The 15971-nt window shown below is 48.9% G+C and overlaps 1 protein-coding gene across 4 annotated transcripts; it reads left to right on the forward strand.

Moving 5' to 3' along the window:
• The first annotated feature begins 8968 nt into the window (after nucleotides 1–8968).
• Nucleotides 8969–15011, forward strand: LOC120697953 (PH, RCC1 and FYVE domains-containing protein 1-like). 4 transcript variants are annotated; one of them, XM_039981342.1, is made up of 10 exons: nucleotides 8969–9170; nucleotides 9606–9684; nucleotides 9788–9874; nucleotides 9971–10060; nucleotides 10255–10341; nucleotides 10640–10762; nucleotides 11239–13284; nucleotides 13364–13510; nucleotides 13899–14299; nucleotides 14477–15011. In XM_039981342.1, the coding sequence occupies exons 2-10, from the start codon at nucleotides 9667–9669 to the stop codon at nucleotides 14565–14567; spliced, it is 3090 nt and encodes a 1029-aa protein (XP_039837276.1). In that variant the 5' UTR covers nucleotides 8969–9170; nucleotides 9606–9666; the 3' UTR covers nucleotides 14568–15011. The 4 variants fall into 4 exon arrangements, with proteins under 4 accessions (XP_039837276.1, XP_039837277.1, XP_039837278.1 ...); XM_039981343.1 differs by having other exon boundaries at nucleotides 8983–9170; nucleotides 9612–9684; XM_039981344.1 differs by lacking the exons at nucleotides 8969–9170; nucleotides 9606–9684; nucleotides 9788–9874; nucleotides 9971–10060 and having other exon boundaries at nucleotides 10629–10762.
• Nucleotides 15012–15971: the final 960 nt, after the last annotated feature.

Raw genomic sequence — 15971 nt, forward strand, 5'->3', positions numbered from 1 at the left:
TTCCACCTCTAGGACACGTGGTGACACCGGACCCGTCCCCGAGCGGGAAGCGGGTCCGGGACCGTTGGTCCGGTGAGATGGAGTCGGACCCCAGGGGTCCGGCTGCTCAGCTCCTTAGGGCGTAGTTACGGATAACTACGCGAGTCTTGGCACAGTAGGAGTGGGTACCCCAGTTGCAGGGTACCGACAGTGTGTATTTGCTTTCCATGGAACTGGCATGCTTTGCAGGACTTTACCAGCTCAGTCGCATCCTGGAGTGCTGTCGGTCAGTAGAAGCCATGCCGAAAGGCCTTGCCAACAAGCGTGCGAGATGAAGAATGACTTTCACACTCGCCTCCATGGATCTCCACGAGAAACTCGCGGCCCTCTTCCTGGGAAATGCACCGCATGAGGACACCATTGGCGCCACGGCGGTAGAGATCCCCTTCTACCACCGTGTAGCGTTTAGCCAATCGTACTATGTGCTCAGCGGACACATCGTCGCCAGGAAGGATATTGTCTTTCAGGTAGTATCGGATCTCAGAGATCCATGCATCGGGAGCTCCCTGAGCAGGTGGGGGTGGCTCTATGAGGTCTCCAGGATCCTCGACAGAGCTAACAACCCAGAGCGGGCACCAGAGGTGGTATGCCGCCGGGACCGCTAGCTTCGAGGTGCTAGCTTGATCCCCTTCACCTAGCTCGGGAGGCTGGGCGGTAGGTCTTAGCAGCCGTCTTTCAAAGACGCCCTCGGGCACGGATGCCCAGGTAGATGCCCTCGCGGAGAGATCATCTGCTGCTGAGTTGAGTTCGCGAGGAACATGTTGCAGTTCCAAGGCGTCGAAGTCCTTCTCGAGCTTCCTCACGTGGATGAGGTATGCCGCGAGCTGGGGATTGTTGCAGCTGCAATGCCCTCGGACCTGCTTGATGATTAGCTCAGAGTCCCCCTTCACCAGAAGCTGCCAGACCCCCATCGACAGGGCTTGTGTCAGGCCAAAGATCAGAGCTTCGTACTCCGCCATGTTATTGGTGGCTTTGAACTCAAGGTGCACCATGTACTTCAGCTGATCTCCGTTTGGGTCGATGAGGACCACGCCAGCTCCAGCCCACTTCTCGCGAGCGGACCCGTCGAAGAAGAGTGTCCAGTGGGGCTCGGTGAAGACTGGCGCCCTGATTTCCGGCTCCGGGGGTCCGGCGTTGAAGTCTGGGCCCCCAAAATTGCTTGGGGAAGGAGTCCACTCCGCTATGAAATCAGCCAGGATCTGGCTTTTGACCGCATGGCGAGGCTGGAAGTCCAGTTGGAACTCAGCCAGCTCTGCTGCCCACTTGGCGATATTGCCCGTGCGTTGGAGTTGTGCAGGATCGCTCTTAGTGGGTAAGAGGTCACTATGACAACTCGGTGTGCCTGAAAGTAGTGGCGTAGTTTCCTGGACGCAATAAGTATCACATATATAAGCTTATGCGTCTCAAGATACCTGGCCTTCGCCTCGTGGAGGACTTCGCTGACGTAGTAGACTGGCTTTTGGATGGTCCGGATCCTGGTGACCGGGTCCGGCTCGCCCTCATCCACCACGTCAGGTTGTTGGGCCCCTGCGGTTCTGGGTTCCTACTGGGACGAGGCTCCTCCGGACCCCCATGTCCGGGGTCTGGACCTTCAGGCAGGGGTGAAGCTGACGGGCCCCCGTGTCCGGGGTCCGGCTCACCATCCTTGGCCGGGGAGACCCTGGTGTCCCCCCGGCGAGTTTGCTCCGTCCTCTCGGCGACCAGCACCATTTTGACCGCCTCCGCAGACGCAGCAAGATACAGAAACAACGACTCACCTAGCTCTGGAGCCACCAATACTGGCAGTGAGGTGAGATGTCGCTTCAGCTCCTGGAAGGCATGTTCAGCCTCTTCGGTCCAAGAAAATGGACCGGACCTCCTTAATAGCTTGAAGAAGGGGAGGGCCCTCTCAGCCAGCCTCGATATGAAGCGGCTAAGAGCGGCGAGAGATCCAGTAAGCTTCTGGACGTCCTTGATGCGGCCCGGAGGCCTCATCGCTTCGATCACCTTGATCTTGGCTGGGTTTGCCTCGATGCCTCGATGCGAGACCAGGAAACCCAGCAGCTTCCCTGCCGAGACACCGAAGATGCACTTCTCGGGGTTCAGCTTCGTGCGCATGGTGCGCAGCCGGTCGAAGATGAGGGATAGGTCCTCAACTAGCGTGGACCCTACCTTGGTCTTGATCACAATGTCATCAACATACACCTCAACAATATCTCTGACTAGATTACAGAAGGTTTTGTTCATAGCTCGTACAAATGTGGGTTGGGCATTCCTTAGACCATATGGCATAACTATATAGCAATAAAGCCAATATACTGTTACAAAAGCAGTATGCTTCCTATCCTCTCTAGACATCTGAATCTGGTGGAAACCAGAGTATGCATCTAGGAAAGACAAAAGGTCACACCCGGAGGTGGAGTCCACGATCTGATCGATACGTGGAAGAGGATAGGGGTCTCTAGGACATGCCTTGTAGAGGCTGGTGTAGTCGATGCGCATCCGAAGCTTCCCGTTGGCCTTTGGGACGACGACCGGGTTGGCCAACCACTCGGGGTGGTGGACCTCCTCGATGAAGCCAGCATGTAGGAGCTTGCGGACCTCTTCACGGATGAAGTTCTGCCGCTCCACGGACTGCTTCCGAAGCTTTTGACGCACCGGCGTGGCGTCGGGGTAGATCCTCAGATTGTGCTCGATCACTTCCCTGGGGATCCCGGGCATCTGTGACGGTTCCCAGGCGAACACGTCCACATTTGCCCGGAGGAAAGCGATGAGCGTATCTTCCTATTTCTCCCCCAGGTTCCCCGCAATGCGGGTGGTCCTGGTGGAGTTAGCTCCGATCTGCACCGTCTTCACAGAAACATCGTCCGGATCAGACGGCTGAACCCTAGGTGCCTTTGCAGGCGCCCTGGGTTGCGAGGTGGATGGGTCCTCCTCGGAACATGCAGCCTCTGCCGCCAGAGCATGCAGTCTCTCAACTGCAGCGACGGCAGCGGTGCGGTCACCCCGCACGGTGAGGACACCGACAGGGGAAGGCATCTTCAGGACCAAATACCCGTAATGGGCAATGGCCATGAAGCGATAGAGTGCTAGCCGGCCAATGATGGCGTTGAACGGGAGGTTCACCTCCGCAACATCAAACTGAACGCTCTCTGTGCGGAAGTTCTCCTCGATCCCGAATGTGACCGGCAGTGTGATGCTCCCCAGAGGGAACACCGGATGTGGGCCCACTCCAGAGAATGGGCGTGAGGGAGTTAGCTTGGACTCCGGGATCTGCAGCTGCTTGAATGCTGCATAGCTGAAGATGTTGAGGCCAGCTCCACCGTCAATCAGCACGTGATAGAGCCTGACGTTGGATATGACAGGAGCGGTGACTAGAGGTAGTACACCGGCCCCTGCCATATTCTCCGGGCAGTCGGATGGCCCGAAGGAGATGGTGGTGTTCATCCACCTCTGATGCGGCGCTGCCTTCGGGACCCCCGGCTTCGCCGAAAGGACTTCTCGGCGAAGGGTCTTCACGTCCCGCCGAGAGATTAGCTCCCAGCTTCCACCGTACATTATGTACAACTTCTTGCGGCGGTCGTCATTGTCGGAGTTGGAGTTGTCGTCGTGGTACACGCCCTTCAGCTCCCGAGCGGGGGATTGGTACCCCAGCTCCTTCTCCCCGGCTGCGGCCCCGCTGTCGGAGGCCTTCTCCTTACCGGGCTGCTGACGTGGAGGGGGTGAGCCGTCCTTGGAAGACTGCTCACGCCGCCCACTGACCCGCTTCGCAAGCTTCTGGATCTCACGGTAGTCAGCGGCGCTGTGGCGAGCGGTGGGATGCACTGGGCATGAACCTCCGCTGCCACCTTGTGGATGTGGGCGCATGCCAAGCGCATTCTGGCCCCCAGCCGCTGCCGCTGCTGCTGGTGCCGTAGCTGGCGCCGCTGCTGCAACGACTGGTCCGCTAGGATGTGGCTCCCCGCGAATCCGGTTCTTGTTCTTCTTCTTCTTGCCACCGCCCTGAGCGGTAGCACCGGAGCCACCAGCTTTGGTGTCTCCGTCTTGGGGGGCTGAGTGCCATGCACGGCCCTCAGCGGCCCTGGCACATTTGTTTGCCAGGGAGAAAAGCGTGGTAACGCTTTCCACCTCGTGCGTTGCCAGCTTCTCAAGCATCTTCTCGTCACGTACCCCCTGTCGGAAAGCAGTGATAATAGATGCATCAGAGATACGAGGAATAGTACCCCGTACCTTGGTGAAGCGCGAGATGAAGGCCCGGAGCGTCTCCCCGGGTTTCTGCCTCACAGCGTGGAGGTGGGCCTCCACACCATGCTGCTGGTATGCACTGGCGAAGTTCGCAGCGAACCTCGCACAGAGCTCCTCCCAGGACTGGATCGTCCCAGGAGTAAGGTTCATGAGCCAAGTCCGGGCTGACCCAGTCAAGGCTACATGAAAGTAGCTTGCCATAACGGCGATGTTACCACCAGCAGCTGTGATGGCGGTAACGTACACCTGCAGGAATTCCGACGGGTTAGTGGTACCGTCATACTTCTCCGGCAGGTACGGGCGAAAACTTGGATGGCCATGCCACCGCGCGGAGGTGGTCCGCCAGCGTAGCACAGCCCACCCCAGCCACCGGGGCGCCCGACTGGATCCGGGCGTTCACCGGGGGCTTGGGTGCTACCACGTCCAAGTCAGCATTGAGATTGCGGCCGTCAATGTTGAGACGGCGCTCTCACGCCCTCTCCACGGAGATGCGGGCGTCCTCACCCGCGCGCCTGCGGTTGAGCTCCGCCCGCAGGTCTCCTGTCCGGGCACCTCTCACTGTGGGGGAGCGCACGGATGCCGACGCACCGCCCTGGCGCCGGTGGTAGGGTACCACCGCATTGCCAGGCGGGGGTCGTTGCCCAGTCTTTGCAGAACTGGGGGAGGCCTGAGCCAGATGGAGGAGACGGTCGACGTCGTCCCGCCACTGCCTCAGGGCGTCTGGCGAGGCTGCAGCAGCTGGAGGGTTGCGAAGCAACTCCCTAGCTGCCGCCAGCGCTCCGCCGCTCGCAGCTTGTGAGGGGGCCCTCGACGGGCGCCCTGACTCTTGCCGGCGAGCAGCGCGCGCCGCCGCCGACGGTGGCTGCTCCACGGGCACAGTTGCCCCTGGAGCAGGAACGCGAGAGGCGTGTGGCGTGGAGGACGCCACACCCTCAGTCATCTCCACGTCATCCACACGAACCTTGGAGACGAGCAAGGGTTGAATTGAAACCAGCCCTGCCCCTACCTGGCGCGCCAAATGTCGTGGTGTGGCAAACCACAGCCGGGTGGCGGAAGGCACCCGCCTAAGCCCAGAGGGTGAGTACTCGGTGGTTAGCTAGTGACTAGTTCAATCTCGCTCAAGAACACGATGAACACAGCAGGATTAGAGTGGTTCGGGCCGCCGGAGCGTAATACCCTACGTCCACTGTGTGTTGTATTGCCTTGCCTCGAGAGAGTTTGCAAGAGCTTGTGTGTCGTGTGTTCGTCCCGGCTTGTGGTGTACAGCGAGCGCCTCCCTTTTATATCTCAAGGGGACACGTACATAGCCGTTGGGACCCCGACAGGTCGGCCCAACGATATAGTACAAGATAACGTACTGTCCATAATTATGGCGTCGCAGGCGAAGGAGATCTCTCTCCCGGGTATCCTTGTCTGCTCCTGGAGTCTCCCGTTCAGCATGTCCAGGCGCTGTCTTGTCGTAACGGCGCCAGGCGTAGCTAGCGGCGTCGCCTACCACGTAGCTGATCGGGCCGTATAGCTTGCGGCGTAGGCGGCATGATGGAAAAGTGCCGTGCCGTCGTATCCAATTAATGCGGCAGACGGGCTCTGCGCGGGTGCGGCACAGACGGCTGCACTGTGTACCTTGGTAATACACGGTGCACAGTGAGTCCTGACAAAGGCTGTCCCGCGTGCCGCGGCGACAGAGCACGCCTCAACCATCCGCATTAAATGCGGTGGGTGGGCGAGTCTTCCAGCGGAAGACTTCGCGCACGAGCCCGCGTCCGTGCCTCCGGGACACGTGGCGGCTCCGGACCCCCCGGCAGTATGTTGGTCCTACTGCGTGGGAGGTCCGGATGGATCCGGGAGGTCCCGGACCCCTATGGGGGTCCGAGGCCTTGGCTGTCAGCTTCGGAGCTTCCCTTCCTCTGGGACACGTGGCGTCTCCGGACCCGTCCCCAAACGGGAAGCGGGCCCGGGGCCGTTGGAACGAGGAGGTAAGGGCCTGACCCATGGGGCCCGGCTGCTCCGTCCTTTGGGCGCAGTTACGGATAACTATGCGGAGGCCTGCCTTGCCGCAGTAAGAGTGGGTATCCCTACTACAGGGTAACGACAAACACTTAAGTATTATATGGGGATGTTTGGATTTCATATTAAACTTAGCTCTGTTATTTGGATGCCAAATAAGAGGGTTAAATATGGGCTACTCCATATTTAGCCCATGGGCACCTAGGGATAAATTTGGCGCTCCTATTTTAGCCAATCCAGACACCCATGGATTGATTATTTTTCTTTTGTCCCATCATAATTTCAAATGGATAAAGAATGATATCTTATTATTTGGTCAAATTTCATCATTTATGGTACCTCTATTATTATATTCTTGATACCGATTTGATTATTTATCTTTTCTATTATTAAATTTCTCTTCAATTGAAGCTATACTTACATATGTTATTCTACACCTTAGATGTAGCTACACCTAAAATTACTGAAAATTTTTTAGTAATAACTACTACATATAATTGTTGACACTGTTTTACTGTGTGGTTCACTAATACGACAACTCTATTTAGTAATTTCAAGTGGGTTCATGGTAATAGATCAATTGTATTTTTTATGGGATCTTTGTCTACCCCATATATAGGCATGGTAACGGACCATGGTTCTAATACCCCCCTCAACATAAAACTCAACGCTTAATTATTTTTAGCTAAAAATATATATAATATGAGCCCCAATTCTAGCCCGATCCTTAAAATGTCTAGGCTAAATTTTAGACTCTTTACCATCCTACCTATATACCACCCTCATACTACCTTTTGATCTTTGTGCAAGTAAGATTCCCCACTTTCTTCTCTCTATATGATGTTTTTCAATATGAGCCCAAATTCTAGTCTGATCTTTAAAATGTCTAGACTAAATTTTAGACCCTTTACCATCCTACCTATATAGCATCCTCGTACCACCTTTTGATCTTTGTGCAAGCAAGATTCCTCACTTTCTTCTCTCTATATGTTGTTTTTCTTCATTCTCTCTCTCGCCACAAAGTGTAGCGTCTAGATCATTAATGGGTCGAAATTGAGTTGTTTATCAATCACCAATGAAATCAATATCTCACTATAGCTCGAACCCACATGCATATGTAATCGAGATCAATAGTGACGATACGAACCAATGTTCTTATGGCGTCGCCTAGGCGACAAGGCGCTCCCCTGTTTTTGGCCCGCCTAGGCGTCGCCTTAGCCCGCCTAGCCGGCTAGGCGGTGGTGACTCGCCTTAACGCCGTAAGAACATTGATACGAACACACCATTCACCAGGCTCACATTATCAGTTGAGTTGAGCGATCGCATGCTGTCCATGTTCAACGTTGCATGCATTGCAGGAGAGGCAAACACATGATTGTATTAAGTTGTGTTTAATTTGCATGGAGGGTGCCGTTCCTTTTTTCTTTTGTTGTACTGATATGAATCATTGAATCTGCCTTGCTTGCTGTGTCCAAATGCTTCTAGTCAACTCCGATGATCACCAATGCAAACGGCAGCAAGCAACTATCTGTCAGCCCGAGATCCTGAATCCTGACAGGCCACCTGTAACTTGAACCGAGCAATCATAACTCTCACGGATAAGCTCATATTATGGATGTACCGAGCTCCCTCCTTGCCCCAGCGAACACTGTCACGGGAGGGAACCTATTTGCCATGATGGTAAGCGCAACATAAGTATATATGGATGCGTGAACTCTGGAAAGGACATCAAGGCGGAATGAACAGTCTACTGGTGGACGGGCAAGCATGAGTGCAAATTTTATAATTCCAAATTTTGATATTTTACCAATCGTGTTCATTATGAACTCTTAGGGCATGTACTAATTTTTTTAATATTTTAATTCCGAAATTAGCTATTTATTGATCGTATTTGATACGGACTCTTGAGTTAGTTTAGGCCGTTAGATCTTCATAGAATGCAACAGTGCAAATCCTTTTCTTTTTTAAATTAATGTGAGAATTTCTAGACCATCTCGACGAACGTGGTGGCTTTTTTAACACTTCTTTATTAATATAATAGATTATGTATCATAAATACTAATATTTTTTATATAAAATTAATTAAAGTTGTTTCTCGGGAAGCGAAAGCGACAATTATTTAGGGATGGAGGGAGTACACCTGATGAGAAAATTGGAGGGGAACCCAACAAAGTGGGAAACATATAACTCCATTCAAATGATGATTCCAATAAAGAAAAATATATGATCTAAAAGTTGGAGTTGCAGTAGAACAAGAAATAAAGGAACATCATGATAATAAGATTTAGAAACTATGGCTGTGTTTAGTTCCCAAAAAACTCCTCTCAATTCCAAACTTTTCATCACATCGATATCACATCGAAACATTAAATATAGCAAATGACGCATGCATGGAGCATTAAATATAGGTAAATAAAAAAACTAATTGCATAGTTTTGATGTACACGACGAGACGAATCTTTTGAGCCTAGTTAGGTCATGCTAGGACAACAATTACCACAAACAAACGAAAAGTGTTACAGTGTCCTACAGTGTCCGATGTGACTTTTCGCATCCACTTTTCCCTCCATCTAAACACAGCCTATATATATCATGTTGAGCGCAGAACTGGACCAAAAATGCCGTACGGCAATTAGCCCTGGTTCTACTGGGTGGGGTGTGGGTTCAATTCAACGCGACCGAGTTCAACCGAAAGCACAGGCCACTCGTTCCTTCCCCAGCTATTGTAGGCTCCTCCCCCCCACCCTCCCCGCCGAACACGCCTCCCTCTCCCTCCATGCAGATCAAGGCATCCTTCCACCGCAGCCGTGCCCCTCTCCCTCCTCCGGTCGCCCTCGTCCTCCCGAGACTGGCGTGGAGTGGAGATCCATCGGAGCTCCGATTGGTTTCTTCTCTTGCTGGTGAGGAACGCGGGATCGCTCCGCTTGGGTTGTGCGTTTTGTGATTTTGTTCTGCGGAGTCTTGTTTTTGTTGTGAGCCCCCAAATCCGAATCTTTCGTTCTGCCAGGAATGGACTTCGTACTGCGTGGTTGATTACTGTTGCATTCTATTTCATTTTTTATTGCATTATGAGCGCAGCATTGTTATTTTGTTTTCTTGGAAATGTCAAACCGTTTCAATAACGTTTCAGAAAAAAAAATGATGCACAAGATTTGAAGGATCTATCTGTGCAAAATCATTTACGATCATATTTGTTATTGTGATCAAACTAGAAATTTCGGATTGTTATTCACTGTATAAATTTCTCTGATATCATTGAGAGCGACGTTTCATGTCAATTTGATCTGAATCCCTTATTGTGATGCCGAGGTCCCAATGTTACTCTGGATGTGTAGTTGCAGGCGATCGAGACTCAATTCCTGAAAATATATAGGATGTTGACATGTTACTGTTTAGATGACACCAGATGATAATGTGAGTTCCAAAACGCATTCCTTTTATTCTATTTTGACCGAGCACGTGCTTGTGTGCTAAACAATTGGATGTATAACACATACACCTTTCCTATGCCCCAAAGGCCCTTATAACTCTCAAGAAAGGCAGCAAGCTTATCAAGTACAGCCGGAAGGGAAAACCCAAGATTCGTGAGTTCAGACTTTCGAGTGTAAGTTCTTACGTGCACTGTTTTATAATACAAATCTTAACTCAAGTATCTCTTTACAATAAAGAAATAACATCCCTTGATGGTTCTGCATTACAGGATGAAACAACATTAGTTTGGTATTCCCACAGCAAAGAGAAGTGCCTCGTACTGTCTTCTGTCTCTAGAATCATTCCTGGACAGAGAACTGTAAGCCGAAACACCACCTTACAGTTACCAGTTTACCACCGAGTTAGATGGTTTCTTTCTTTTTTTTTGACGGTAAAGTTAGATGGTTACTTTGCCGCTATGCAGTCACAATTAAAGCTTTTAATGAATTTTTTTAAGGCATAGGGTTTCAGACATTTCAAATGGACATAAATGAATTCATCTTTTTTTGGCAGGCTGTTTTTAGGAGGTTTTTACACCCTGAGAAGGACTACCTATCATTTTCTCTGATATACAAGAAAGGTCAACGTTCCCTTGACCTGGTAAGATGTAATGTTTTGTTCTCCTTTTTCTAACGAACTAGTGGTAAAATCTATGTGTTAAGAGAAGGAGACCATCCAACTGAGCTCAAACCCTAGTGCTCGCAAAATGTGGGTACCTCCATGAGAACTAGTTTCAAGTTTCAACGAGTTTTTTGTTTTTGGCCAAACCAGGGTCTGGTACCCACTATTTAAGACAAAACAAGGGGATGCCATTTCCCTGTGGTCGAGTTCTTTGAGTATATCTTATACTGTGATCTATTGAAGACATTAGTTACATGAGATTCTAGCTGATCTACAGGTTTGCAAGGATCAAGCTGAAGTTGAAGTTTGGTTTTCAACACTCGAGACACTCATTACCTCTACTTCAGGCCGTAAAAGTTATTCGACGGATGGTCCAAGTGATAAGTTATCAGTTTCTGATGTGAGTTTGTATTCTTGAATAGCTGGTCACATCGTTTACAATGAAATCAAATATGTTACAATTTCTCTGTGTGGTCTAGTTTAATTCAGATTCAGATTTCATCAATGTAAGCTTTCTTTTGAAGTTTAGTTCTTTGAAAAACCAGCAGTAAGATACCCGAGAAGCTGCATTTATATTGTATTGTGATGCACACATAAATCATGGCATTTTATCTTACTTGATTGTACAAGGTTATTATTGTTATCTAGAAGAGACTAACTTAATCGTGGATGTGATTTATGGCTTGAACCGACAAACAAAGCATGGAGACACTGTTTGGTTCTTATTTCTTCTGTGTATTAGCTAGCATCTAATAAACTACTGTTAGTTATAGTTTATCCACTTAACCTTTCTTGTTTCAGCTGAACTCTGCCTTACCTTTGGTTCAAAGGTTGCAGAATCTTTGAACTAAACGTTTCCTTCCTTTTTCTTTTCAGGAAGTATCACATTATCAAGATAGCGATTTTTATGATACGACAGTAGATATCGCCTCAAGTATTACACGTACTTTTAACTCAGGTAATTACAGCACAGCCAATTCTATCAATTCAGCAAAAGCAGATGTTAGATCGGATCGTGCAAATATGCTAAGAGCAAGTACAGACGGTGGCCGCATTAGTATTTCCAGCAGTGTTCCTAGTTCTTCAAGTCAAAGTTCTGGACAAGATGACATTGAATCCCTTGGTGATGTTTATGTGTGGGGTGAGGTCTGGACTGATGTGATCCCAACAGAAGGATCCTCAAACTATTTGTGCTCCAAAGCAGACATTTTAGTTCCCAAACCGCTGGAATCAGATGTTGTTTTGGACGTACAGCAGATAGCCTGTGGTTCCAGGCACATTGCTCTGACTACTAGGCAAGGAGAAGTGTTCGCATGGGGTGAAGAACTTGGAGGGCGGCTTGGTCACGGGACTGATGCAGATATTAGCCGTCCTAAACTTGTTGAAGCTTTAGCAGTTTCAAATGTAGAATATATTGCGTGCGGGGAGTTCCATACTTGTGCTGTAACTGCCTCTGGTGACTTGTACACTTGGGGTGATGGATACTACAATGCTGGATTGCTTGGACATGGTGCCGGAACTAGTCACTGGCTTCCAAAACAAGTCTCAGGACCCTTAGAAGGGGTTCAGATACTGTCTGTTGCATGTGGCTCATGGCATTCAGCACTAACCACGTCAAGTGGGAAAGTTTTCACTTTCGGTGACGGGACATTTGGCGCTCTTGGACATGGGAATCATGAAAGTGTTGCATACCCAAAGGAAGTTGAAACTTTGAGTGGATTCAGAACAATGAAAGTAGCCTGTGGACTCTGGCACTCCGCAGCAATTGTGGAGACCACTAATCAGGCAGGAATGAATGTGGTGTCCAGGAAGCTATATACCTGGGGCGCTGGGGACAAGAATCTCCTAGGTCATGGGGATAAAGATGCTAGGCTAGTTCCTACATGTGTTCAATCTATTGTTGATTATAATTTCCATCAGGTGGCTTGTGGACACAGTATGACTATCGCCCTTGCTACATCTGGTCATGTTTTCACAATGGGTAGCTCTAGCAATGGTCAGCTTGGGAATCCAAAGTCTGATGGTAAACAACCTAGCCTGGTACAAGATAGGTTGTCAGGCGAATTGGTTGAAGAGATCACCTGTGGCTCATGCCACGTTGCAGTCTTGACTTCACGAAGTGAAGTATATACATGGGGGATGGGGGCCAATGGAAGGCTGGGGCATGGTGGTGTGGAAGATAAGAAAAAACCAACCCTTGTGGAAGCATTAAAAGATCGTCATGTTAAAAGTATAGCATGCGGTTCGAATTTCACTACCTGCATTTGTATACACAAGTGGGTTTCAGGTGCAGATCAGTCCGTATGCTCAGGTTGTAGGCAACCATTTGGCTTCACAAGAAAGCGACACAATTGTTACAATTGTGGGCTTGTCCATTGCCATGCATGTAGTTCAAGGAAAGTACTGAAAGCTGCTTTGGCACCTACTCCTGGCAAACCACATCGTGTATGCGATTCATGCTTCATGAAACTGAAAGCTGCAGAGACCAGCAGCAACAGTTCATATCAGAAAAGGAATGTCAATGCCCGTCGCTCTGTTGATAGCAAAGACAAGCCAGAGAGGCCAGACATAAGGCCTTCCAGGCTTGCAACAGGATCACCAGCAGAACCACTCAAGCAAGCTGAGACAAAAGCAGTTCGAAACGAGATAAAACCAGATCCTATGTCCATGATTAAGGCATCCCAATCTCCTTCCATGTTACCTTTTAACAATCTTGCTTTTGGTGGAACATTTGGTCCAGCTAGTCTAAAGCCCATGGCAATGGCAGCTGCAGTGCCAATGGCCATGCCTGCGCAATCATCTCCTCTCACAAAGAAGCCAAATCCACCTGCAGCAACTCCTCTCTGTGGTAAAATTGAGACTGATAACTTGAAGAGGACGAAAGATGTGCTGAATGAAGATATATCAAAGTTGCAGTCTCAGGTCTGATATAGAATACTAAATATTTTGCCACGTTTACCATGTTTAGCTGACGCTGATAAATTTATTGAATTTTTAACAGGTTAACAAATTAAAACAAAAATGCGATGCCCAAGAGGAGCAACTGCAGAAATCAGAAAGAAGAGCTGAAAATTCTGCTTCTATAGCTGCAGAAGAGTCTTCTAAGCGTAATGGTGTCTTGGAGTTCATTAGGTTTCTTGACAATGAGGTACAGTATTAAAATAGCTCTGCATGATAGTTACACAGCTCTTGAACTAAGATCTTGTCAAGCTGGTGAAGATAACATTGGATTAGAATCTGCATGATGAAATTAAGTGCCTACCCCCTACCATGCTGCGTGCGTACTTGAGACCCAATAGTCTACCCTTTTATTCTATTCCATTTACGGTACCAAGTCTTAAATAGGGGTGTGTTTCAATAATGTTGTGAATGAAACAAGCATAATGGTAAAAGCATTTGTTGTTAACTTGGAACATAGAATAACTTGCGTCAATATAAACTTTGTAGTAGCTCAAAAAATAAGGGTCATTTCACTGTACATGTTTACTGGATCTGTCTTGATGATGCTCACTGAATCACATCCGGTCATTGTTCAGCTCAAGAGTATTGCAGTAAGGGTGCCCAGTGATGCTGCTGACAGCTTAAAAGCCTTGCAAAGTCATTCAGAGAGATTTCTTACTGGGCAAGGTATTCATCCACCAGAAGTCACAGGTGCCGGTAGACATGCTACGGCGCATCAGAGGTCAGCAAGTATGGGCAGTCTGGTGTTGTTTCAGGATGGCAGCACCGGAAATGCTGGTAGCTCGGCCGCTTCCTTGACGAGTGAATCTCCATGCCACCGTATCATGGAGAACAGCTCGAGAGCTAATGGTGACTTTGCGCCAAAGCTTAGTACTCACGGAGAAGTGCAACTGATCGAGCAGTTTGAACCAGGGGTGTACGTGACACTCATCCAGCTGAGAGATGGTACCAAAGTATTCAAGCGTGTCAGATTCAGGTAACCTAATTGCCACATGCCCTCTTCCTGCATACGGATTTGTTTTCTGAACCTTATCAGCAATCACTTTCATAGCACATCCATAGCATTCCATAAATTTCACTTTATGCCAAGACAAAGTTAGTTTCCAGGAGCTGATCATTTACTCTCCTTGTTCTTTTTTCCCCGTACGATCAGCAAGAGGAGATTTGCGGAGCAGCAGGCCGAGGAATGGTGGCGGGAGAACCAGGAGAGAGTGTTCAGGAAATACAGCCATCCGGCTAACTAGGTTCATCGGAAACCGTCATCCAACACAACATCCCAGCATCGTGAGGAAGAAGTATGATCATCCACCCTTCTGAGCTTGGTTGCGGACGAGCTATTGGGTGGGAGGGGCATTGGATGATGGCGCTTTGATCGGCGGTGCTTGAAGGGACAAGGAAGTCAAGTCCTGCATGTTGATTCGAGCATTGCTCCTGTGCGGCTGCGTCGCGGTGTTATTATTGATTACTAGATTAGACTGTGAACTGGGAATGAAGATACTGACATATGTGTTTCATCCTTTTTTGCGCTTGCTGCTTTACCAAACATGGCAGTTCGTGGTGCCTTTCCTGACAAAGCGACAGTAGCTTGCTGTGAAACCTTTCTTCACACCTCATCAGACAATTTGTTGTTTCACAATTCTGATTTTTTTTTGAGGCGAACAATTTTGATATTCATTCATCCTTTTGTTTCCCCACTGAGGTTGCAGTGCCAAACTATGATTTTGTTTCCTTTTCCATTTGGAGGAAAAGAAAGGACGGACAGGAGAGGCACCGAGCCCTGCCGTTTCTTACGTTAATGCTTGATGAGCTTATTATTTAGTCCCGCAGCGGCCGCGCAGGTTGGGTTAGCGTCAGATAAAAAGCGAGATCCGGAGACCCTCTCACCGCGCGGCAAGCGCGGTTGGTTAGCACATCCCATACATGTAAACCTGAACGATTCCGGAGTCGAGCCACAGGTACAGCGCTGTATCTCCGATCATCCAGTCTCGTTCCTCATGCGCCTTGACTAGCGATGCTAACCGGAAATACATCAGCTTCATGGGTGAAAAAAATAAAATTATACGCTAACCGATGAACAGGCATTTCATTGCAGGTGGCAGCCTTTTTTGGTGGTTGCCAATATGGCGCATGTAATTTTTATGTTTTTTTTTATCAACCGGTTTCACATGATACGGTCATACATGAAGGCCCCGTTTGGCACCAATGTTGGGTTTTGGAATCTATGGATTTTGGGTGAATTTTGAGAATCTGGATTATGGCTAGAGTCTGAAGTGTCCTCTTTGGATCCTTGGATTCTACAATAAGATTTTATGAATTTTGATTCATACATTTCACAAATGCCCTTGGTATATATGGGCCCTGTTTGTTTTCGCTTAGCTTATAATCGACGCGTGGGCGAGAGAAGCGAAGATTTTCTCGCTTCTCGTAGTTCAAATCTCTGAAGTGGATTACCACAGAAGCGAAAATAAACGAGAAGTTTAGTGGGATTATCATTTATTTCCACCAATAAGCCGATTATAATTGGAAACAAACAAGGCCATAGTATCACCCGGGAGAGTAGGAGTGGCAGATTGGTATATCATCAATGGTAGAATCGTAATTTTGCAACCAAAATCTGCCCACCCGATCAGGAGCCCCGAGCAACGCGC

The sequence above is a fragment of the Panicum virgatum genome, chromosome 3K (assembly GCF_016808335.1).
Source record: "Panicum virgatum strain AP13 chromosome 3K, P.virgatum_v5, whole genome shotgun sequence".
NCBI classification, from domain to species: Eukaryota; Viridiplantae; Streptophyta; class Magnoliopsida; order Poales; family Poaceae; genus Panicum; species Panicum virgatum.